The sequence below is a fragment of the Patella vulgata genome, chromosome 4 (genome assembly GCF_932274485.2).
Source record: "Patella vulgata chromosome 4, xgPatVulg1.2, whole genome shotgun sequence".
Classification (NCBI taxonomy): Eukaryota; Metazoa; Mollusca; class Gastropoda; family Patellidae; genus Patella; species Patella vulgata.
In genome coordinates, this window is record NC_065882.2 from 64,749,147 (window position 1) to 64,776,699 (window position 27,553).

At 36.3% G+C, this 27,553-nt stretch overlaps 1 protein-coding gene across 1 annotated transcript; it reads left to right on the plus strand.

The window, feature by feature from the left end:
• Positions 1-414: 414 nt before the first annotated feature.
• LOC126819593 (collagen alpha-1(IX) chain) lies at positions 415-27,076 on the plus strand. The gene is made up of 11 exons (XM_050547713.2): positions 415-1,023; positions 14,661-14,732; positions 17,652-17,687; positions 19,606-19,656; positions 20,985-21,017; positions 21,585-21,731; positions 22,371-22,425; positions 23,394-23,495; positions 24,028-24,117; positions 24,517-24,594; positions 25,131-27,076. Exons 1-11 carry the CDS (start codon positions 862-864, stop codon positions 25,322-25,324), a joined length of 1,020 nt encoding a protein of 339 aa, XP_050403670.2. The 5' UTR covers positions 415-861; the 3' UTR covers positions 25,325-27,076.
• The last annotated feature ends 477 nt before the right edge of the window (positions 27,077-27,553 follow it).

The window sequence follows — 27,553 nt, forward strand, 5'->3', positions numbered from 1 at the left end:
GCGATACTTCATCCAGATGCTTCAGTCAATATTTCAATATAACCAACCACTGCAAGAACAAGTCATAAATGAAAAATTGCATTGCTATATACGTCATGCTGTGAATCGAACTAACTGTATCTGTTGGCCTTTAAGCACCAAGTTACAATCTAAATATCCCTTACATAGCTAGAATATATAGCCATCGGTGAAAAAACAAAAGATTATTTTTTTAAAACTAATTCCTTAGAAATTGTGTATAGTAGGCATGTCTATGATTATTCGCTTTGAAAAGCCGGGGAAATTTTTCTTTTAAACCGGTAGATAAATCAACCCAGTCCACTTCTCAGCGTTAAGAGCTCAGCTGAACATGGAATTGTCAATCATGTAATTTAAGTTCGTTAACTAGATATTTGATATTGTGTATGTAAGTGTGCAGTAGAATATATACTTGTGTATATTGGGGAATATGGTGCAGTAGTATAAAGGTTGTGATTGAAGTGGACATATGGTTAAGTGTATATAGATATCTAGGCATCTGTAGAGAATATCAAAACCTTGAAATAACTGCCATATCGATGGTAGTTCTTGTCATGAGTGTTGTCAGATCAACTGGAAAAAATCGCCAGACTCGGTTGCTTTAACACGTGGCTTAGTCTCAGCATCGAGTCGAAAAGACGCATCAGTGTGTACACTACACTTTATGTAATGTAGACAACATTATATCGCCTCTCATAATTGAATTGGTGTATATCGCGTGCGGTTTGAAAGTCTGTGTGTAAAACTAACGTTTTTCCCAGCCTCGCTTCATTGAGAAAAAGAATTGGCGGTAAGATTCGCGTGTTGGATCATGAATAACAGAATGATTCAGGCAGGATAAACATGGTCTCTTACCTATTATTACACTCATTCCTTATAATATGCTGTTTCTGTGATACTTGTGCTCAATATGGCTATCAATTACAATATGTTTATTGGAAGGGTGAAACCGGTGAACGTGGCACTCCAGGCACTCCAGGGTCACCAGGCAACGACGGAAGACCAGTAAGTAGATTTAACATTATCTTTTATCATATTAAATAATAAAATAAATAATATATTTGCTCTTTTTATCAAATAATTCTCTATGGCATGCAATTTGCTTTTTGTTCATTTCATAGCCGAACTGCTTCTCTTATGTTTTGGCCCCTTAAAACATCAAAACAATGTTTATATTTTTCGTTTATTTATTTTGTGCAACAATCCTTTCTTAATTAAAAGAGAAGATAGCGGTGTTATTTGGTTTTTTATTGATGCATTCCATAAATTGTTAGTATGTTTTTTCCTATGTGAAAATACGTCTAAGAGTAATTCTGCACTGTGAGCGAAACAAATAAAAACATCGGTGTGAAAGAAGTGTTTGTTTTTCTAGCCAATATAAGCTATAAATAAAAACGGTACTTGTCATTTACTGCGCCACGTGGAGCAAATACAGAATTAATGACGTTTCCAGTTGATTTCTCCTTACACCCTTCTTTGATTGGTTGATTTATTACTGTCGCAAATCTGATATCTTTCAATTCACATATTTGTACTTTTTAAACATATAATATATGTATATATACACAGCTTCGTTTTTATCAGTGGGTGCGATTCGGGTGTGATATTGACCCCTTGATCGTCGTTTTATTAATGAAAGAGTAATGAAATCCGTCGTTTTATCACTAGCTAGTATGATAACTTGTCTGGTACAGACGTCTAAATATTCCATTAATATTCTTGTAGTTGGTCAAGTCAACATAACTTTTCAATTGTGGTGAATGAAATAACAGCCAGTGTGTATGTTATTCTTTAATGGTTTCCTTTTTTAAGCTTTAGATGTTGTTCGGGTTTCAAGGAGTTATATTTGTATTATTTTATAATGCAACTTTTAAAAATGATGTCAGTTTTGACCTTTAATGAATGTAACAGATTATTTTATTAGTATGGCGTATTTCGGAAGGTCATTCATTAACAAAATGAAGTAATATGTATTGTAGTGGGTGTTTTGGGTTTATTTTTTCGAGTTTGACATTAAGCGGATAGGAATAAGGTTAAGTGGAAAGGAAGAATGCCTGTACCTTTCGGACTCTACATTACGCCCAGTATATTTTAGTGTTCCATGAATATGAACAGTTTGGAGAACACGTTTCGCTATGTTGCTTATTTATTTTGTTTTATTTGCGAGCCTTTACCACAAATATTTTTCGGTCATTTTGCGACAAAGATATATTTTAATAGTTAATTCTATGTCCACATGGGAGGGCAGGGGCTGGGTGGCCGACTGGTTAGCACGTGCGGGCTTTATCATAAGGTCTGACATTGATTCAACTGGCGGGGTTTCGATTCCCCGCTTGTACGTGACCAGGAGTAGAGTCGCCTGTCCAACCTCGTGGGTTTTGCCCGTGTCCAAATGTTAGTCCCGGAGTGACCTTGCTTGTGTCGAGTGGACGTTACCCCCATCTCTCTCTCTCCCTCTCCCCCCTCTCTCTCTCTCTCTCTCTCCACATACATAAGGTAAATCTGGTTATATTTATTAATGTGCCAAAGATTCTTTTAGGTACACACCTTTATGTTCACCGTTAGACCCCCGTTTCCGTCCCATCTGAACGACTAAACAAACTTTCCTTGTGAGCCTACACGCGCCAATCCCGAAGATTCTTTTGGGCCCACGCAGGGATGGAATTGAGATAAGCTACTGAAAACTCTTCTTATATATAGTGATATTCATAAATTTTAACCAGAACGAGCGGAAAATTCCAGCGCCACTTATAATTTTTCATGTGAAAGGATCGTTTATAGAAAATAATTCTGTGAGTACTTTATTGGTGAACATTAGAGCACAAACTTCAATAATTCATATTCAAAGGCCACCGTTTCTTACCACAATATGGAAAAATCAGACCGTATATCACTTCATATCATAAACTATGTGATTTATTATCAGGTAAAGATGTTGCTAAAATCATTAACATATTGCTCTATTTACCCAGGTCATACCATCTCTCACCTCACTTAAATGAGTTCACCTATGGAAATATTAACTCGTCTGATTCGTATGGTTCAATTTTATTTCAATAAATACAATGATACAGCGCGCATGTGCTAACCTTTTGCCCCCCACCCCCCAGCCCCCAGGGCTAATAAAGACGGATATACGCCAAACAGTGGGCTATGGGGGAAATTTTGCCCTGGTCGTGATTCTATGACCTACAATTATTTGCAACTCCAACTGTCAAAGGGGTTATTTTACGTTCACGGGACCTGGACTGTTTGTCCTTACATAGTCATTAGCAGAGTCGCTGCAGACACCTAGGACGTTCAACCCATTTCATTTCCTGCCCCCGCCCCTCTCGTCTTACACCGCTCACAAGGGAAACCCACACTGGGAAATTACGAGAACAGCGGACCTCCTTTTAAGTGGCTAAGGGCTTTACTCCCTAAATCACCGTAAGTAATTAAAGACTAAAACTATAGTTAAATCTAAATTCAAAATCACATTAACTAAAACAAAGCTATATATTTATGTAAATGGTATAATATGTCTTCATGAATTGTGTATTTTTATTGTGTATAGATAATTTTACCAGGCAGCAACTTACTCACTACGAAACTGTATCATTTAACAAACTGATTCTTATACAAATCACGTCCTCCACAGTATTTTAAAATATAAATTAAGAGAAACATACAGTTTACTGTGCGGGATATTCCAAAGGTTTTTTTTAAGTGCACTCCACTGTTCACATACGACCTCCATATTGGTCCCAGCTACTTCATCCTGCAACCTTGATTTAGGGAAAACAAGATCCGAGGATATTTCGCGGCGAAAACGGGAATCGATTCCGGGAGCTCTCCGTGAGTGAGTCAGCACCATACTCACTCATTCAGTCATCGTTGCTCCGATATTAAAACTGTTTGCAAGACGAAAACATCCATAAATTATTATGATGTCCATGTAAAATCTGTCTGTACAAAATTAGACAAAAGTTGTTCTTGCAAGACTTTGTAAGCTGTATGTATATCTCATAGTCTGCACTCTGCCAGTCGGTATATATACTGATAGCATCACTGGTGGAAATACCTGTCTATCTGGATGATGGTTACACTAACTAATATGACCGTAATTAGCCTTTGATCTCGTAGATGTTTAGATATTATCGAAGTGATTAGAATTCATTAAGATGGGTCTGTGAGACCAGATGAGACGAGAGTATGTATGTATGTATGCTAGACGACGAGTATTGGGCGTACTGTGTTGATAGCGGGATATCTAAAACTAATTGAATCATCATGTACGAAGTATTATTTTAACCAAGAAATATTTAACAGTTTACAGCGAATAGTGTTAAAACAGCTGACTGTAATTAGTTCAATTATAAATGCTTGCAGAATTTATCAAATGTGTTAGCGATGATCATTTACGTTGAATCAGCAGAATTGATGTCTCTACGCACATATTCATATTTATTACGATTTATGATTTTATTTTAGTAATATCTTCCAGACGATTTATATTTGTTCTCTTGTTTCTTTAGACTATATGACCGTTTCTTGTCATCTTGACAATATTTTTCTGTCGACGCAATGTTGGTAATAGATATTATATCTACATAACGTATAATTTGAGTAATCACTGCAGCTGGTGACCGATGGTGTTAGTCGACAATATTCTAAAAATTAGTGGTTTAGGGTCGAGATTCTGTAAAAGATCAGTATCTAGGCTTTCGGATGGGACTTAAAACCGAGGTCCCGTGTACACATTGGCGTACACGTTAAACAAACATGACATTTTGGAAGTCAGGGCAAATTGTCCCTCATAGCACTCTGCATGGCGTACGTACGTCTTCGTGAACTCGGCTGGTACAGAAACTTAGGATGTTAATTCATTGCGTTTCATTTCCATATATTAATGGCGGACATAGGCTGTATCCTTGCTGTTCTACAACATTCGTCAGCCTTATATTCAAGCAGCAACGTTATCACCAACTCTTTTCTATTAACTGTCGCCATTCCATATTCGTCCCGCCTTCTATACTTCGTTTTCTAACATCGGATTTCTCTGACATCTTTATTTGTCAGTATCTCTCTGTTTTCACCTGTCTGCTCTTCTTGCCCTCTTTTTGTACATAAATCTTTATCCGTATTCTCTATCCTCTTAACAACTTTACATTTCTAACCTTATCTCAATCGCCTTGACAGCCTTTTATCTCTACCCTCCTGAGAGCCTTATACCGACCTTTCTATGTACGACTTTATCTTAATTCCCTTCGCAACCTCCTGGGAACCTTACACCGATACCCTTGACAGTATTATACATTTAGCTTCCCGAAAACCTACACCATTACTGCGTACATCCTGATTTGTCTAATTTTCTGGCAACATTGCACCTCTATCTATAATCATTCACCTTTATTAAACACCTTTATCTAGTCTCCGGACAAACTTATTTCAATCCCCCTAACATATCCACTCCTTTTACATCCATCTTCCATCTCTCTGCCCCTGACATCTTTACACCGTCATCTTCCTGACAAAGGTATAACTCTAACAAACGTATACAGTCTATCCTCCTGATAACCATACAGCTCTATGCTCCAGATATTCTCACCCCTCCATCCTTTCGATATTGTTGTACCTCCACCCTTCTGATAGCTCTAATCTTTAAGCTACTCCCCTGAAATCCTGACATCTCTATCCTGTCAACAATATAATATCTCATGACATTGTTTGCCCCACCTACGACATGTTTGCCCCCCCCCCCCTCCCCGCCGTCTTCATTAGCCCAATCGGAGCAGAACAGTAGGACGTTAAACCCCATTTCATTTCATTTATGTTTGCCGCCTGATACTTTACACACCTATCCTCCTGGCATCATTACCTCCATATTTCTATTGCCAACTTTAGATCTCTGTCATCCCTTACTGCTCTATCCCACTGGTAAACATACAGCTGTATCCCCAGATCAATATATAGCTATCTTCCGGAAAATACAACATCTATATTATCATGGCATCCGTACATCTTCCTAACATCCTGAAAGCTCCATCATATTGGTCTTCTTAAATCTGCGTTCGTCTTACATTTCCTGATAATCATTCTGCTCTATCTACTCGCCATGCTTATATTTCTATCCTCCTGAAATTTTTATAATGATCCTACAAAAACATTGCTTGCTTTGTGAACTCTCCAAATTAAAGGTGGTATCAAGTGTCCAATCTTTATCGATGACCTTACATCTGTTGGGGTTTTTTTGTTGTTGGTTTTTTTTTGTTTTTTTTTTTGTGGTATCTCTGTTATCTTAAAAACAATTTATCTTATTATGCATTGGGGTCATCCAAAATGTAGGATGTTTTTTTTCCGTAACATTTTTTTTATATTTTTTTTACGAATATCAATTAGTGTAGTTCACATTTTTATCGGTTATGGGAGCCATGATGACTCAGTGAGTACGACCTCGGCTCGCTAATCTGGAGGTTCCGTGTTCGATCCCGGTGTTAGCCGAGAAAGTTCATCTGGATTATCCGGCGTGGTTCCCCGTGTCAGTGGTGCAGGGCCTTTCAAAGGACAGCTTAGTTGTTCGGATGGGACGGAAACCGAGGTTCCGTGTACACATTAGCGTGCATGTAAAAGAACCTTTGGCAGTTGGAATTCGATATAAGAGTAGGCTGTAGCGACGCTGTCAGGGCAAAATCTCCCTCATAGAACACTGTATGGCGTATGCCCGTCTTCGGTAGCTCAGTCGGAGCAGAATAGGGCGTTAAACCCCATTTTATTTTATTTCTGTTATCTGCTATTGTTTTACTTTTGTATTTATCTCATACGTTTCACTTTTTGGGTTCAGATTGCTATTTTAAGATGAAATTTGTCGGAAGCATATGGGTTTACTCGTCTGTTTCTGATTTTGAATATGTTTAATACGTTGGTCGCTTCCCATCAACTTATTTGTGAAACATGTTTGGAAAATTAAAGTAATGTTTATTTAAATGTGTATTTTCATAACCTTTTTATTATTTTTAAAATATTAGTATGTTTTAACGACAACATAAATGTTGAGTTTTACCCTTTTTGCACTTTTATTACTGAAGTGCTTGAAATATGAGCCACCAAAAATATACGTCTAAAAATAATTTATAATACACTAAATAGTTATTAGTTTTTCTTCCTACATCTGTCGTGTTGACAATAATTAAATGTGTATCATTCCAACTATTTAGTTTCCGTGACTTACATTGGAAGAGTGGTTCTACTCCAGATTCCCCTATTGGCGATTGTTATTAAAAAAAATTGATTTCAAAATTTAATAGATATATAGGATAACCCAACATTATCAATATTATTAACGCCATCATTGTTCGATTGGTATTGAAAATTATATTGATCTGAAGACCCTTACTTTTGTTCTCAAGTAAAATATATAGAGCGTACAGAATTGTTCAAACGTAAAACTGTAAACGAGCATGATGAAATAACGAAACTGGTTATAATAACAAAACATGTGTTCTTCTGTTAGTATACTAATTACATTCACAGAGTAAAACCATCCATTCATAAAAATATAATGTGATCTGTGTTACTGATAACAAATTCTCTAAGTTACAATAACTTTCAAATAGACTGTTTAAGTAAGTGGTAAATTCATTAAATTACAATATGAAAATTTCCGTTAACAATATATGTGTTTGTGTAAGTAAGAACATTCTGAAATACTGTTTTTCCTAACCACGGTATATAGGGTTATCGGGAGGGGAGGGTTCCTTACAGAATCCTCCACAGAAAGCACGGGCCGCGGGTCTAACGTTTCCTAGACCCAACGGGAATCAAACCAATGATGGCACTCAGTCACCCGGTTCAACGCTCTACCACTGAGCTATCGAACAACCACGGTATTTAGGGTTATGATAAACAATGATAAACCAGCACAGTTAATGCTTAAATGAGCTAGGATTAGGGTTAGGTCATTAATGCTTCAAAAGTATTTAGAAGATAATTATAATTCATAATACAGTATTTACGGGGTAATCTTTATTCGTAAACACTGAATAACTTCGCCCATAAATAAAAATCAAGCTTAAAATTAACCCGTGCTCAGATTTGCGATATGTTCTTAGTTTTTTTCCATCGATGATTGTTTCGGTTCTGATGGTTACTTCTTCTCAAAATTAAACGTATCTGAAGATGAACACTTTGGCTGAATACATGTATTTTGGACGTTTTTTTTATTCTGGGTGCTCTTACTAACTGTAAACAATATTACATTGATGTTTCATATCACTTTATCTTCACTCAAGGTGGGAAATTTCGTTTTCCTTTCAAATATACACTGACGCCTAAATAAACAGTTTCAGTAGTCCTTTTATTGCGAAGTAACACGTTCATATATATATTATCTAAATAGATGGATTTTAATTGATGGGTCGTAGCTTGAGATCACTTATTACTTTGTACTGAAACACTCTATCTTAAAGATATGTACTTGATATGATATCATGTATTACAAGACTTCCTGTTGATGATGAAGTGTGCTGGGTCAGGTCTTCCCTTTACTTGGCTGCATGTTTCTTAGAAACTGTGGCGGATAGTCGTGTAAAAGTGGCATACACTCATCACAGATTTTGAGTAAACAAAATTTTAGTGGAGATGTTTAAGAAAACGCCACCTTTGTGAGGTGGGTGACTACCCCTGGATTCCAAACAAACATTACACCGGAATCGCATTGATTTCATTCATCCTGAAGAAGCACGCCAAGCTACCATGTCCAATTGAAGTTCGGTTGTGGAGACAGTTGAATCTGGTCATGGACAAGACACGCACGATGTTCACTAATATTGCATCACCAGAATATAAAATCGCACCGATGTATCTAACGGAGTTGGTCCACCAGCAGACACTTGTGGCTCCTTTGCAAGGGGATTCTTCTCTATACTAGAACCGAACGCCTGAAAAGGTGGCCTTTGAAAATCATCACTTGTGATTGATAACGTACACCAGCCCTCCTCCTAATCTCTACATTCGCGTGAAATCAAACATAATCCGCTACACAACGGAGAACAGTGTGGACTTTTGGCGCTATGGGTGAGGTAGAAATCTGGAGAACCCACAAAACTAAGTGACGAGATAAGACAGGTAACTCTCCTGCTTGTCACATACAATCGAGGAATCAAAACCAAATTTGTTCGATATCACTAGGCTTTAGTTCCTCCCTTTACCCTTACATAGCGCAATCTTTTAGTGAGAGCGAAATATGCTTTGTTGGGTGACCGAATAGTTTAACGCCTGCACGTTAGATCATAAGGTCTGTCATTAAGTCATATGTCGTGGTTTCGACTCCCCGCCTGTACGTGAAAGGGAGAAGGTTCCTCCGGTTTCCGCCCCACAGCTAAAGATCCACACGCCCAAGCAAATTATTGAAATAAAATTGAATCATATGTTAGCCTCGAAATGACCTACTTTGTGTAGAGTAGACGTTAAACTCTCTCTCTCTCTCTCTCTCCCTCTCTCTCTCTGTACATGGTGTAAAACTATTTAACCCTCTATGTCACAGATTTGATATGATATAGCCTACCTCATGCTAGGTACTAATTTTCTGTTTTCAAAGTTATCTTTGGTCTCAGTGTGAAACTTTTCTTCACATAGTGTATATATAACTGTGTCAGACAAAACTTATTAATTCGTGGCCTACTAATTACCATTTTCAAGATCTTGTTATCTGTACCTACGAATTAGGCTAAATAAGTTGTATAGCTGAATCCTCCACATTTACATCAGTTCACATCGGCGATACCAACTAGGTCACTTTATTTCAATAATTCGCTTGCGACCATGATTGTTTAGCAGCGGGCGAAATTCCAATCTTATATACTTGTAAAGTTCTGGTGGTACAATATCAGTTCCTACTTATACTATTTTTAACCAGCGTATTAGTATGAATGGTCAGGTAGATTGTTTGCATTTAAATGGCATTTATTCCTATTTCATTGATTTTACTCAGTGACAGGGGGAACTGGGCCTTGGACCTACGGGTGTGGTGGTCTGTGGGCCCTGGGGGTCAGGGGCCCATCGGCACCATTTGGAAAATACAATGGCCTAAATCCGAATAGAAAAATGGTCGATGAGTGGTTTGCGAGAAAGGTGAATCAAGCTTGTTTCGTTTTCTCATAATGTCACTTGTTTATCGCGATGGAGACCCTGGTAAACTAGTTGGTTCGAGGACATAGGGCTACCCAGTCCGTTCCTGTTCAATGCCACTCGAGCTTTACTATCACGATATCCTGGAATTAATTGGAATTTATAAGTGTAAAAATTGGATTTAAAACCGCGTTTCTCGCCATTTCCATTAACTAGTTCATCTGGCGTACCCTTACATACATATAAAGATATTGGTTTAAGTTAACGAGGCAGTTTATGCATCACATAGAAAGAGTTTATTACACAATATTCATGACGTTTGTTATCGTACGTGGGACAAGTCTTGAATGTTTTTGTTGATATCCGAATACCGCACGTCATATATAGCCGTATTATTAGCTCTTTAACGTTTGATTTATCTGTGTTTTATTATATAGAGTTATTCTGTGTATATTCTATGAAAACATGCATTATGTTGTGTTAGGTTGCTATTATGGGCATTTATATGGTCAAACGAAACGATTTTCCTCTGAAGTTTCAGATAACAGGCCTATTCTTTGTCAAAAACAACGAGCACTTTTTCGTTTTTAATACCCAAAAATAGCTCGGAATATAAGATGTCTGGCTGATTCTTCAACAACCCAGTAAATGAAAAACCACGGATGACCCGACAGCCTATTAGACTGATAATTCTGAGAAAAAATTAATTGTATGGAGCAGAATTCACGACATAATTCTAAACTCTTTAAACTACTAATGCCTATATGTTAATATATTACCCGAGAATTATAGGTGACTCTGGCCTGTTCAGAGGATGCCGAACATTGTGGAATTTTCAATTCATCATTATCTTTGTAGATAGTGAACGGAATTGAATCGTTTTTGGACTGATGTTACTTTTAGATATTCAACTTCCACAATATTCAAAGATTCAAAATCCCTCGAATGACAACCAACGGCTTCAAAAACAATGTTGTACTTTTTTCCTCGCGGTAATTTTGTTATCGATGTGTTAAAATATATTTTCTGTAGTCTTATTTTTACTATTTTATTTTGTTTTATAAACAGTGCAATGAAATGAAACTTCACAAGGCACGTTTCAAATTTGACTGCATCTGGCAACACTTCTGAAAGAAAAGCAATTAGTTCATTCATATATACACACACGTTCTCTCGTCTCCAACAGTTTACGGGGAAACGGAAATATGTCTGTCGTGATTTACGCTACTCGGCTGTAAAGAAATGAGTAATTTGTTACATTTTTTATGAACTGGAAAAGAGTTTTCACGGGTTCCATTACAAGTAATTGAAGATGAAAGAACATGGTTCGTCAAGAATTTGGCTATGACTGATGTCTGGGGCTCATTCTAGTAGATTTTTTAAATTTTTGTTGACGTGATGTCTTTTTCTCGAATCTGTACATCAGTGCCTATAACTGTTTTCTTTATTTATGTGAGGTGGATTTTTTGTATTTTATAACTTATTACTTAATGTTTACACTGTTTTTTTTATAAAACGCATGGTTAAAAAAAATGAGTAATGCGGAAATGTTGTCACGTGAATATATCCCAAACAATTACGAAATGTAGCACAAATTTTCACCAATAGAAACGAAAACGCTTATTATAAAATGTTTTTAAGTGTATGCATCCCAAATGGTCATTTATAAAACAGTAACGGGACTTTTTAATGAAGAAATGTTTTTTTCTTGAATATATCACAAATCATACTCGCTTTGAAATTAGGAAATGCTTTTAAGCGGATTTATCCCAAATCTGTACTAATAAAAAACAAAATATTATGCTAAAATCAACGGTAGATAATCTCTGGATTAAAAAGAGACCCGTCAAAGATTTAATCTAACAATTGTAGGAGGCGCTGACTTGTTTATATCGTCTGTAGAAGATGTCAGATGTGGCGATATTTTCAGTTGATCATATCTTTATAATGAACGGAATTGAACCATTTTGGACTGATATTCCTTTTAGATATTCAAAGATTCAAAATCCCTCGAATTTATAAAAATCACTTATTTAATTACGAAATGCTTTTACGTGGATGTGTCCCAAATCTTCACTTACGAAAAACAAAAGCGTACTATTTTATTAAGAAATGCTTTTTACGTGAATATATCCCAAATTTTCATTTATAAAAAAATACTCGCTTTTAAATTAGGAAATGCTTTAACTAGGATGCATCCCAAATCTTCACTTTTGAATACAAAAAAAGCGATTTTAAATTAAGAAATGCTTTTATGTTGATGTATTCCAAATCTTCATTTTTAAAATCAAAAACACAGTTTCTGGTTAGAAACTGCTGTTACCAAAGTAAAAGGAACTGCTGTTTCCAAAGTAAAACTAAAACTACGTCTAGTGGCAGTTGAAAGAATCAGACGTTTGATCACTGTATCACTTCAATGATACGAGTTCTTGTTTGTATGGAAACCTCTCTGGTTGTTGCCCTCTCGTTTGCTAATACGATAAACACTACTTTTGAGTTCTTTAAATATGTTTTATGCCGTTTTGATGGAACATGAAAATATATAATCCGTATCTGCTAGTTCCGGGTCAATTCAAGTGGTTTTATAAAAACAGACGCTTGATTTCATAGTAAAACATTGACATTTCATCAATGTGATTAAAAGAAAATTAAATTCTGAATAAGATGCACTGATTTGAAAAGTTTCAGTGGTGATCCGTAAACTGTGATGTTTCATGGAACATACATTTGTATTCCAATTTCTAGTCTTTCCGAGGAACACTTTGCATATATTTCTAACAACATCCTGTCAAGGTATGTGTAGCGATGGTGGCTCTTAAACGTCCAGAAGACACGGAATACCAAAGAGGAGATTACAGAAAGCAGTTTAAATCAGATGCAAGTCATCAATCTATGAATTATTCTAACTTTTATAGTTTTTGGAAGCATAGCTTCGATCGTCACTCGAAGGCTATTCGAATATTGGATTCAATTTTAATGATCATTTTTGGGGTCGTTTTTGTGCATTTTATTATTTTTTAGAATTATTAATATCAGAATTAATTATTTTAATTGGTATCGAATAACAAACTAATGACTCAATTTGGAGCTTTGATATTTCAACATGCAGGATTTCATTAGTAAAAGATTTTGAAACCCAGATTGATATTGCTTTTCCTATAATTAATGTCCAGAAGAGAGAGATAACTATTTTATATTGATTGCTTGTTAATGCTGTTTGTTTAAAAATTGAGTTTATACTATTCAAATAGGTTTCTGTTATAGCCCAAATATCAAAGTCATTTTCGTAAATATATAATCCTTTAATAAAATTGTGCATTTCTCACGGATCGTGTATTAATTGGTATCAAGACTAGTCTGATTTAATTATATATTCTCTTTTTTGGCTATAAATGTAGCTTTATGTTGAACTACATTTGATGTTTGATTAAATAGGAACAGACCCGACACCATAAGTTGATACCATCTCATGCCATCAGTAAGTGTCTGCAACTAGAATCATATATCAAAACATTAGTCTGGCATAGACAAATCGACAAAATTGTTTTACTAAATTTCATAATATATATTACTATATAAACATTTAAAACGAAGCGCACACTCCGTATTATATATATGATAAGATTTATACCAAATTATGGTTCATCGTTCTTTAGCATTATCAACATTTTGAGGGTGTGATGATTATATAAGATAATGTCGTCTTGTTGTGTACTTCTGTTTTAGTGTTATCATATCACAACGTCTGGATTAGAAAAAAAAATATTTTATATTGATAGCTTACATATGTTCACAGATAGTTTAACCCTATTTTAAGATGGAGATAAAATAATGCATCTGTTATCGCCACTTTTGGGTGGTTGTAATTGTAGGGTTTGGTATTATGACCTTCCTGTTGGAAGACGGTGGCGTCTAATATCATGGCAACATTTGGCTGGAAATTTATTCAGAGCCATTTTGGTGCATTGTTTCCGTGTTGGGAATAAGCTGATATGTCCTAAAATAATATACCTACAGTGTCAAAAAAGGCATCCAGCAGGGATCAATTTTATGTCCTTTGTGATATGTACTATATGATAATGATATTCCGAAAAATATTACATGGCTTTATGGAAGTTAATTTGTGAGACTTTTTTGTGATAGATGTCTGTATCGGTTGTTCAGAAGATTTTAGCCATGTTTAAATTCCTTATATTCAAAGATGCATGAGCCAATTTTCGTGGTGGCCAAATTCATCATACACTGCACTAAATTATAGTCTTGAAGAACAGTCCTGTTTCTTTTCAAAATTAACACATTCGACTCGCAGTGTTTATAAATTTATCAAGCACGGCAATTTTAATGGCATTTGATTTTCGTCGGGGTCATTATACCGCTGTGACGTTAATAAAACAGCATTCGTTCATTGTTTTTATTTCAAAACAGGGCAGGCATGAATGTCTCAAAGACTGCTATCGCAGTATCGGGTTTGCCCCGATATTTCAGAGTATATATCCCTGTTTTACTATAATTAATGTTTTAATTTATTATTTCAGGGACCACAGGGACCTATTGGACCATCTGGTATGCTAGGACCTGTTGGTGTTCCGGGTGCACCAGGACCACCTGTAAGTATCCATGTTTACCGTTTCTGTTTATAAAATCATACATATAATATAATATGACAGGATGACATCAACATCCGCCAATTCAAAAACACTATTTTTGTGATTCTTTTAAAGTGACCTCACCGCATTACCCAGGTTATCAATTTTATCTTCGGTGGCCAAACAAGTGCGATGCCTATGCAAAATATATAAAATCAAAGTAATAAAAACTCTAGGAAATTGGGTAAACTTCTCTAAGATAGACTAAATTAATACACAGTTTCGAGCAAATTTGGTAAACTTCTCTAAGATAGACTACTTTAATACACAGTTTCGAGCAAATTGTCTTGGTTTGGTAAAAGAAGGATATTTAAGAAGGATATTAATGCGTTTACGGTGGTGATTATAAAAAATTATACTAATGTCCAAAAGAAAGTATAGACTGCGCATTTCGTCCTGCTTCACACAAAGTCGTCTTTTCATTGTATGCGGTATTTGGGTACGATGTCAATTTGTTTTGCTACTTATTTGCTTAAAAATATTGAGTTTGGGCGCACGAGACATGTCAGTGTAGTTTTATCACATTTTGTTGATTCAAACAAAACTTAGTCATATTTTTAGTGTGTATACTTTCTTTTGGACATGAGTATATATTGTGTAACAGCAATATATGTTATTGTTAGTGCGGAATTCGCTTCTTAGTTAGGTGCATTTGAAAGACAGGGCTTGTTTTGGCCAAAACAAAAAATACCTGTGCTTACGACTACTTGCGGAATAAAATTAGGTAGAACTAACTAAACTAATGAATTAATCTTTTAAAAACCAACCCCGATACGTGCATTATAAAGCCTGTGTGGTGTCATTTGCAATACCGTAAAGTGTTTATAAGTAAGTGTTTGAGTAAGATTCTGGATTATTTCAGTCAAATTACTTTATTTTGAAGAACGTTATGAATGTTGGAACTTTAAAGTTTTGATAAGAATAGCGTAATCTCGATTTATTTTTCATTGCGACCGTTGTTACGATAATAAACAAAGTCTCGATTATCCATTTATTAATTAAATTATTAAATGGCAATCGTGTTTCATTCCAGTCAAAACCACGACAAACCGATGAACTTGATAGTTGATTATGGGCTTGACATGTGAATAATAATTTATATAACAATTGAAGCTAGAAGAAAGACCGACACTAGGAAGAATTTGCTCTAACACAATGCGTCTTTAAAGGAGCTCAATATTTTCCATGATATTAGAAATTATAAATACCAATTAGAATTTAATGTTGGTCCATTTCAATCGATATTGATGCTGTTACCATGTCGTGAAAATATGGGATCATAATATTTTAATTTACTTAAGACAGAGAGAATATTTTAAAACCAATACACGAGTGTGTACTCTGTGATTTCAGTTGCCATTTGTAATCAACGAAAAAAAAATAGGTTAAGCAGGCGTAAACGACTTTCGTTTTAAATTGGACTGCTCATGTATTTCACAGAACCTAATTGATTAGAAATTACAATAAACATTTTTAGAATTGAATATAAATCACTTTATATATATTCGTATTACATTAATATATCCTTTTAGACCCATTTAAGATTCCTAAAAATAGAGCCATACGCTCTTTAATAAGAATTATTAGAATAATTAATTATAGAGTTATTGTCCTTGATCATGCCATAGAATATTGTCAGCGTGCCAGTGATATTATACCGTATAAAGATTTTGCTTTATATTTATTTTAAGAGTAACACATCGACTACATTAATGGACTGTTCGGGCGATATAGCTGTTGTAGGCGTTTACAACCTATCTTCTCTGATTGTGGGGTATCAATAGAGTTTAAAGCCTGATTTGTAAACGTAAAACTGCTTTGAGACAAATTTCCACCCCTTAGTTTTAAAATCTAATATGTTTAATGTATATTATACAAATATGACAGCGGGTCATTTGGAATATTTACAAGTGCACAAGTACGTAAAACACATTATATGACATTCTGAAGTTTTTTTATTGCATTTTTAAAAACTAAAGCCAGTGTAATTATGTCAGTTCACATACGATTGCTTTAACACATTTTTAGGCAAAATATTAAAGATTGAATTTCCTTTTTTTTCAAAATTTTCGACATATTAATTATGATTGTCACTATCAGATTTCTTTAAATATGAGCTTATGTGATTAACCGATATTATACCATATATATACTGCGTATTATAATTCTCTGGAGACTAGGTGGATATTGCTAATATTGTATTGTAGTATAATTTGAGTAGCATCGGGAGCATTTTCAGTTATTAAGGCGCTGACTCTCTGACCAGGGGGTCTCTGGTTCGCTCTCGGTGCTAGCCGAGTAAGTTCCTCGTGATTTTCCGGCGCATTTCCCCCGGTCAGTGGTGCAGGACAGAGGTTCTTGCAAGGACAGTGTCTAGCCTTTTGGATGAGACAAAAAACAAGGTCCTGTTTGCACATTTGCTTTCACGTAAAAGAGCCCTTGACAGTTGGAATTCGAAATAAGAGTAGGCCGCAGTGCCACTGTCCGGGCAAAATTACCTTAATAACACAATGTATGGCGCAGTCGGTGCAGAAAAGTAGGAAGTTAACGAAGAAGACAATATTAAAAGATAACTATCCAGTTGGATTTTTAAAAGAAATGTATAGAAAAATGTACTGGTATATTATAAGGGGTACAAATTTCGAGACCAACATGGTTATATTTTTTACAATGGTATTGGTCGCGATAATATGCGAAATTGAAAGATTTGTGAAATGACTTATATTGTTAAATTTGTTGACATAATTATTTTGTATAGCATTGAGGATATACTTTTAAAGCACAGCTCTACATAGATTGACGTTGTACGATTTATAGAACAGAACAAACTTTGAATGTTATATACATGATTCATTCTGTATTACGTAATTATATTTTCAGGGTCCACCTGGTCAGCCTGGTGAAAAGGGAATTACGGTAAGTTCTTTATATACTGTAGGACAACAATATAGAACTATACTAATAAGTAAAAGAAACGTCGGGTTGGTGTGTTACTCTGAATAGACGCATTGCATAAAACTTGCCAAATGTTTTTATTGTATATTTGTGACCACATCTCCAACTTTACCTGAGCAATAAGGCTCCTTCCCAAACACAGAATTGAACCCAGGAAATTTTCTCAAAAACGCACCCCGACTTCTGAGATGGTAATGTGTTCTCCATAATTTTCATGTAACTTGTGCTGCACGTGCTGTTCACCGGGGCCAGCCCTATAAAATGTACCCCCATACCTGGTTGAATCATTCACACTACAACGTCCGCAGCATGCCATGACTCACGACAGCTCAGAGGAACCAGGCGCTTGGAAGTCTCGGCGCTGGCCACACAGCCCAAGCCGTTGCCAATCACTTCCAGGTCAATGTTCGAACCATCTACAGGTTTAAGTAACGCTTTCGGGCCACCAATACCACGGATGACCAAGGGTTACCACAAGGCGACAAGACCGCCATGTTGTGCGACAGCACGTGCAGAATCCCTTCACACAGGCATCTGAGACAGTACGTCAGACAGCGAGAACACACGGAAGACCCATCAGTACCGATACAGTGCGACGACGTCTAACCAGAGAGAACATCCATTGCCGTAAATCTTACCGTGGACGGATCCTCACCCCTCGCCATCGACGTGAACGTCTACAGTTTGCACACAACACTAGAACCGGCGACACAGGCAATGGAGAACTGTTCTCTTCACAGATGAGAATCGGTATTGCGTATCAACTGCAGATGGCAGGACCAGAATATAGCGTCGACATGGCCAGCGTTATTCTGACCAATGTGTCATGGAACGAAACTCATTGAGACGTCCAAGCATAAGGGTTCCAAAATCTTGGGCCAGGGAGAGGAGGTGGCATCACAGCAGTGCGCTACATCGATCAAGCTTTCAGACCCCACGTCATACCACATTTCGCACGTCATCGAAACAACGTTTTCGAGCATGACAACGCCCGTGCCCACACCGCCAGAGTTACTCGGGACTTTCTACAGCAGAACGGTGTCAACGTTATGCACTGGCTAGCCCTTAATCCGGACTTAAACTCGATTGAACATCTTTGGGATGAAATTCAGAGGAGACTTAATAGCGTCAATGGATTGTGCCATGCTTTTCTGAGAGTGTGGTCCCAGATGCCAATGGCGTTCATCAATCGTCTGGTCCACTCCATGTACAGACGCTGCGCTGCTGTTATTGACACTCGCGGTGGCACACCAGATACTGATGTATAGACTGTGTACAGACTATAAACCATCTCGTAATGTTTTGGAATTGTTATGAATAAATCACTAATGTGTCAACATACTGTTCACAAAAAATTGCTTTGACCCGTTTAGTAAGTCGTTTTCTAGAATGATTTGATTAAAGTGCCTCTCTGATTTTGAAATCGTACTGACGGGGTTTTTGTTTTTTTGCCGTTTAGTATATATTCTGTTACAAGTTACATCCCTCCCGAACGCACTTTCTGTTTGAAAATAATAAGTGGACCACTGCGCGGATTCGGGAACGAGTCTATCCTGACATTGAGTTTTGAAGTAACAGTTTGTTAGGCTATTAAATAGTTTTATTATCACTGTGTAACCTGCCGCGCAATTTGCCACATTAGAACCAAACGTATGAAGACACTATATATTTTTTATCCGATTACGGAAATGGCATGGGACTTCCAGTGTGAAGGACCCCATGTACGCATGGTAGCATTCGAAATATTTTGATTCTAGTCGCACCTTTGTTTTTGTACGTCAGTAAATCTTTTAGATTAGACCGATAATAACATTAACGTTAAACCCCATTCATTTTATATTCTATGCTTAGACTCATTACGTGTATTTTTTTATTGTAGGGTTCGCTATATTCTACAGGTTCTGGACAACGAGGACCACTTGGCCCTGCAGTAAGTATTCAAACATTATTATTTTAGATTGTGTCAAGTTGAGAGATTATTTAATCACTACTAGGATAGGGGTGTGTTTACCTAGCATAATTGAGGGGTTAGGGAGCATTGGGTAGTGATTAATAATTAAGCTGACATATACTTACGTGGGGCCTTAGTGAGTAAGGCACTGGTTCACTAACCAGGAGGAACCGGGGTCGATCCCGGTGTTGGCCAAGGAAGTTCTTCGAGATTTTTCAGCCTGAATTCCACATATTAATGGCGCAGGATGGAGAGCCTGGCGAGTGAAAGGCGGCTAGTCGTTCGGATGGTATGAAATTCTGATTACACATTGGCATTAACGTAACAGAACAACAATTAGGTGTTGGAAATTGCAGGGTAGGTGTATACAGTGCTCTCCGGGTATGATTTTCCTTCACAGGGTACTGCATCAGGCGATACGTTTCAAGTCAGTAGCTTGAAGCGTATATATGGTATTAGTGTCAGTGGCCTGTGGCACGAAGTAACAGTATATTGTCGCATACATAATATATTATGTCAACGCTTGGGCGATATAATATATTATGTCAACGCTTGGAACTAGGATGGAGGTGACTAGGCATGAACTTGCAACGATAGATTTAATTGGCGCTTTGATAACCAATGAATGCTTGTTTTTTTCTTTTCTGTTTTTTCTCTCTTTTCTGTGTCCTAACCCTAACCCTAACCCTAATCCGAAAGAAAAGTGCCCTTTTTTGAAATTCTGACATCACAGGTGCCCTTTTTCTGATAAGGATGCCCTCTTTTATTTACAGGGACACTTTCTATGGCTCTGATGACGCGTACATTCCACTGAGTCTACAGGTCTAATATGCTAACACGCTTGGAGCGTCAACACAATATATTATGTCGCCCAAGCGTTGACATAATATATTATGTATGCGACAATATACTGTTACTTCGTGCCACAAGCCACTGACACTAATACCATATATACGCTTCAAGCTACTGACTTGAAACGTGCAGGGTGACTGCATGGCAAAACAAACAATGGCTGAACACTGTTGAAATCGATAATCGTCGAGTTATCTCCCCGTTTACATTATTCGATTTGACCTATGTAAAGAAAGTATGGTAGGATGGGATTCGGGACTAAAAATATGATTTTCTGTTAAAGCTATAGCAGAAAAAGTTGTGTATTTGGTTCAAAGTGGGTCATATATATTATTTATATTATCCATTTGAGTTCAAATAATTGTTTTTCCAGAAAACTTTAAAAATGTCATGACCTTGTTATTCAGTGTCTTATTCTGCAAACGTTTTATTTCTGGTATTCTTTTATTTTTTAGGGTCCACACGGGCCATCTGGTGCTCCAGGAATGGTACGATGAGTATTTTATTTTCGAATATTATTTTTAAAAAGTATTAATGTTTGTGTTCGAAAGGTGCCGTAGAATTTACAACGTCAGATTATATATTAAAATTTTAAAAATAAAAACGTGATAACCTTCAACCATTAACAGGTTGGATTTCCATGTCCAGAGCCCATGGATTGTTATTCAAGAAAAATGAGATTTGTCAATGGAACATAATTCAAAAGTATAATGTAAACTTCTGAAATGAGAAGTGATATTAAGTGTTCCAGAAAGGTTAAAGCACACCATGTGTCGTGCGCGACATTCGTCAGGTCAATTTGAGTTACCCTTTTATTTGCTGTTTGCATTATGATTTTTACAGCAGCGGTTCATAGTGTTTTGTGAATTATTTGCCTTTTTGATTATAACAGTACTTTCATTATACTGAAATATTACAAATTTGCCCACTAGTGCTGGATGACTCTAACAAAATGCAAATATTGTAGGCCTGGGTACAGATCTGCATTCCATTATATAGTAAATCATTACCAAATCGTTTTGATTCTTTTCTTTTTGCCTAAAATATTATTGTAGCCTGGAGAACGAGGTGCTCCTGGAGAAAGGGGTCCCTCGGGTGGACAGGGTGTCCCGGGAGTTCCTGGATTACCGGGACCACCAGGATTAACGGGTCCACGTGGTCTAAGAGGACAGCCAGGAATGCCTGGTATGCCAGGGTTACCGGTAGGTATCAACAATAAAATAAACTAAGCGATAGATAACTTTTCTGTAATTCTGAAAAGGATATAGTTCAGGGAACTGTTTCACGAAATTTTAACTAAAGATAAAATCCAAATTTTAGTAGATTCTTCAATTTTGATTGGCTAAGCACTAAATCAATCTAATATTATCCAATCAAATTATTAAAATTTGCATTTTATCTTAGTTAAAATTTCATGAAACAGGCCCTGAATGAAAGTATTTTTAAATAGCTTGAAGACGATAATCGACATGGGCTTACATGCTCTATAGTAAATAATGAATGAACTAATAAATATAAATAAGGTGTATTTCTGGTAATTGCTAATGTCTGAATATACTTGTTATAAAATTAACTAATTTCATACATGTACGTTAATTTCCATGCTGTAGACGTTTGTATTGGGTTCATGTTATCTAAACCTATTTTTTATAAAAATAATTTTACCATATTTCGTACATGTATAAGACTTTCCGTGCTATAAACCTTAGTATTAGACTATCTGTATTTAAATGTTGTAAACCCTTGGCTACTGTCAACGTTGTGCAATCAAAAGGATTTCGTATAATCATATAGAATAGTATTAAAGTTTAAAGTTTCTTGTGTATATCTTTTGTCATCAGGGAAGAAGTGTATCAGAAAATGAAATAAGAGAACTGTGTTATATGATATTAAGAGGTTAGTTCTGGAATATCAAAATATATTACATAAAGATGACGTTACAGGCATATTATTGTAATTAAAATTATCCTTGTGAAGATTTGTACATTTCGGCGTTTGATTTGCATACTTAACCCCACTTGTATGAAGGGATATCCTATGAAATCTGTGAAAGTATTTAATTGGATCGATTAAATTTGGTCTTGGGTTAATCTCTTCTTCTGCCACACTCTGTAAAAGATAATAAAACGTCAACACCACCTGGCATATTCAAAAAGTTTACTATATACAAGCTAATACGTGGCAAATCCTCTGAATACGATACGTTGATATTTGTTGTGTATTCCTTGCAAATGAAAAGAAATGAGGTTTAACGGCCTACTGTTCTACTCCTACTGTGTGCCATGCAGTGTGCTATGAGGGAAACTTTATTTCGAATAAACTGTCAAGGGTTCTTTTACGTGCAGTGTGTACACTTGACCTCGGTGTTTCGTTCCTTACAAGGCCCTCCACCCTACACCAATGACAAGGGGAAACCACGCCGAAAGATTCCGATGAACTTTCTCGGCCAACGCAGGGATGGAACACGGGACCTCCAGGTTAGCGAGCCAGCGTCCTTCTCACTGAACCACCGCGGCGCCTTATTTCTTGCAATGATTGTGTAGTTTGTCATGTCAGCGGGTTTGTCTTATCGGTTTTGTTTTACATGTAGTGCGGCTCTTCTTCACTTACTATTTATAGTTAAAAGGCATCAACTGAACTTAGAGAATATGTGTTCAGTTGGGACATCTGACATCGACACTAGTCTAAACACTAGTACGGGAGAGGGATTATATAGGCTTTGTCTGTTCCCAATCCTAGAAATAAATAAATTAATGTTTATAAGATAAAATGAAATAATAAACACTGATGCTTAGTCTCAATATAATATAAAGGTTTAAAATATATAAAAGTTATGTATTTTTATTGTTGATTTGTATGTTTAGATCAAATAGAAGATTTAGTAGCCGATTTAAGAGGTCCACCAGGTGCAACAGGAGTTGGTAAACCAGGCAGACCGGGGCCACCTGGCACTCAGGGAATTGAAGGTAAATATGTTATAAAAATATCCATATAGGCCTGTACGAATGGAGTACTGCCCTTACCCACAGACGAATTACTGTTTTCAATGGACTGTACAAAAGACAATTATAAACCAAGCATCTGTACAGAAACGTTTCGTCATATTAATTTTGGAGGTTTGCAGTTAATATTTTGTCCGTTGGTTTTGTTTATCGCAACTTTTTCAGACTATGAGCCGTCCATCTTTTTTTCTGCGGGTGCAAGGCAACGCAGTGATTTAAAGATTTTGTCCACCCAATTTAATCCTTTATTCAAACTACAAATTAGTGGGTACTACATAACCTGCATACGAACGTAAGCCTACATAAACTTTAGACATTATGTTCAAAGTTAGAAAAGTCCGATAGTGGGTTTAAAATGGAACTATGATAATGTTCGGATATTATATATATGATGGAATATGGTACTGATTAAAATGCAATTACATGTAATACGTTATCAGCTTTGGGTAGGACCCACAGAAAGTGTTTTGAATGCTTTTATTTGTTTTGTAAATAGGTGAACGGGGATCAGTTGGACCAATGGGAGAACGAGGATTTATGGGATTACCCGGTTTACCAGGACCACAAGGACCCCCTGGTTCTCAAGGTAAGGTGTTCAGGTTGTAGAAACTTGCCAAGAATACATGTATTATGATTTACTTCAAGAGTGATGATGGATGATTTTCAAATAATTGCTACTACATGTATTGTGTTTTGCTTTTTGTTTTGATATCTAGGCTGCTGCGAATTGGCATCGGGGTCGGTAGTACAAATAGTATTTTTATTGGGGATTGGTCATAGTTGACGTCTTATATAAAATAGATTGGGAAGCGTTGTTGCTTTCATGTACACTTAAATTGGTAAATTTGAAGGATGGGGACGCAAACATGTTGATTAGTGTGCTCGTTGGGCAAAATGAAATATGAACAGGGTGGGGATAAGGGTTGTAACAAACGTGGATTTGGCTGTGTGTGTACGAATTATATGTTTATGAATGTTATTTTAGGTATTCGTGGTTCTAAGGGTGATCGGGGACCTACGGGTCATGGGGATCCAGGAAAAACAGGACAACCAGGATCGCCAGGTACGTACGTCATAATTTAATTGATTTCAAATATGATATTCTTCTTTTATGGCTAGGTTGTACAAAGAATTTGGTTTAAACCTAGACAGATAAATCTGTTTACACAGATTCTCCTGTTCCTACAATTGGCAGCATGGAAACATATCCAGTTAAATCTTTGTGGTAGGGAGAAATGGAGATTAACGTCCACTGGACACAAACTATGTTATTTCGGGACTAACAATGTTAGGAACATAGGCCCCTATGGTTAAATTTTTATGTTAATAATTCGCTTGCGCGTAGGGGTTGTTCGCTGTGGGATGAAACCGGGGGACCCGGAGAAAACCCACGAGGTTAAGCAGGCGACCATACACTTTTCACGTACAAGCGTGTACAAGTGTGGGCTCGAAACCACCCTCTTGACTCAATAACGCAAGTTTGCACGCATTAGACCATTTGATGACCCAACCCGCCGTCAAAACAGAGATGCTTTAAGAATACGGAAAAAAAGTAAATGCCTTGCCAACTATACATTTTTCTGATTTTGTTTGTTTCAGGTCCAACCGGTCCACCAGGTGAAGGGATTATGGGAAGACCAGGAGAAAGAGGGCCGCCGGGACAATCTGGAAATCATGGTCATAGAGGACCACACGGTCCACCCGGACCTCCTGGATATTGTGAATATTGTAATTACGCTGCCGCGGGTACAGACTATCTTCGTATGACCAGAAATAACAACAAGGGGCCTTAAAAACCGCGCAAACCTCTTTTAAAGCCACTTTCGATAGTTGACCTGTAGCACATTGCGATACTTATACATTACAAACCGTGCACCCTATACAAATTACTTACTGTAAATACTTATATCTTTTAACTTTCATTCATTAGTTGTTTAATTATAGTCTGTCTAGTAGTTGCATTAATCTTTAATTATCTGTCTCTTTTACCCAGTCAATCTATTAACTCGTCACCATTTTTTTGTCCATATTTTATTTATTTTGTTTCTTTTTCTTCCTATCTATCTACGTATCACAATCATAGCTGTACTTGAGATTTTTTTTTGTTGTATATTTGAGAGAAATTAACTTTTAGTAGTCAATTCTCTGAAGCTAACTGGCCATTATACTCTGAGATAAAGTATTTTAGAAGATTCGAATACAGGGTATGCTGAGCAGTTAGCGGATTGATAATTATAAATTTGTGTTACCCGCATGTAATAAAAACCACACCCAAATAATATGAAGAAGACTACAGGCAGCTTAGGTTTGGGGTAGTATTTAAGGCCCTTCATGTGTTATTTCTCCATACAATAATACTAATCGAGAAGCAAAAAGGCCTGCTGTTCAGTTAAATTCATATTGAAGTGGGAGAAACGTACATTCAACGAATCCTCGTAACAAGTGGTGCTAAAAACAATTATCTTAATTTATAAATATCGTGTCTATAAATATATTTGATTCGATTTGTGAAAATAAAAAGTGCTAATGAATCGTGTGTATTAAGATACTGAACAGTTAAACGTATTGACAGAAAAGGATTAAAACATTTATAAAGAAGACTGAACAGCACAGTACATGTTTTGGTTGGTGTTCATGTGAATACACGTTTTACTCATACAGGGATATTGGCATAATCATATTCTCAAGGTCATGTTGATTTTCATATAGAATGACCTTCGACCTCAAACACTGCCATTGTTCTATATGAAGTGTATCGATGTTCTATGACATTTTTTTTGTTTTGTTTTTTTAAAGAAAGTAATACATGTATAACGTAAGTATAGGATGTAATATTTTATTGTAATTTAGATAAGTTTGCTGCACGGTTTCTTAAAACTATTTTGGTTGGAAAGAAGGGTAGATCAAACCTCGTCACACATTCATCATGGATTTCATCTCCATGGTGATCGCCACATTCATCTCCATGGTGATCGCCACCTTCATCCCCATGGTGACTGCCACTTTCATCTCCATGGTAATCGCCATGTTGGTATCTGTAGTGATCATCATTATGATCTCCTTGGTGATTGGCGGTAGAAATGTACGCCAGACTGAGGTATCGCTAGGATTGATGGGATAGACATGTTATAGCGTTGACCAACCAGTCGTTTTGCTGAAAACGTCGCCATCTTGATCAGGGACTGTGTCTTAAGATCTCAGCATTATAATGGTATGGTGTCGCGCCTGAAAACAATGGAATTGCAGTTTAATAGTGGGAAGTATTTTTGCTTGCCTTTATGGCATTGGCTATGAAATATTTTCCAAGAAACATAGCTAGGCTATAATATATATCAACATAAAAATCCATTTCTCATATATATTATTAATTGATCAAATTTGAATTTGAGCAAATATATAGTTTTATATATATATGATAGCATTGTAATATTAACAACGATATAATAGTTATTTCTTTATGGTTTTAAATATCTTGTATTATATTGATAAAACTAGTGTAATGTCATAGAGAATTATTTCGCAAAGAATAGAATTTTATTTTCTAATTTGGAGGCTTTTTTGTATTATTCAAATCTAAAGAATACGTTTTGTATATTTACATCAACATTAAACTGGTCCTTTAGGGCAAATTAAAATAACATTCAAATTGTCTTCATTGCATCATTACATGAATCTTAATAATCCCATGCAAAACGGTTGTTTGTATTGTAAAGCGAATCCCGTTAGTGGTCTTCGGTAAATTAACAATGGCAGCAAAATGTAGGCATGTGGAGTAACAAGTCTGCAAACATAAAGATAATATTACAGGGAATCCAAGATACCTCACCTAGAAATCTATTCTGTCAAGGTTTATATTCAAACATTTGGCTCAACGAACAATTCTACATTTTTCAACTACCCTTGTGAAGCCAAACCATGGCGGGAACTTATCAGTGTTTTAACATATACTATATTAATGATTTTTTTTATATTAATAAAATTTAATATCTTGTGCCAATGAAATTCGTAAAAGAAAAAAAACC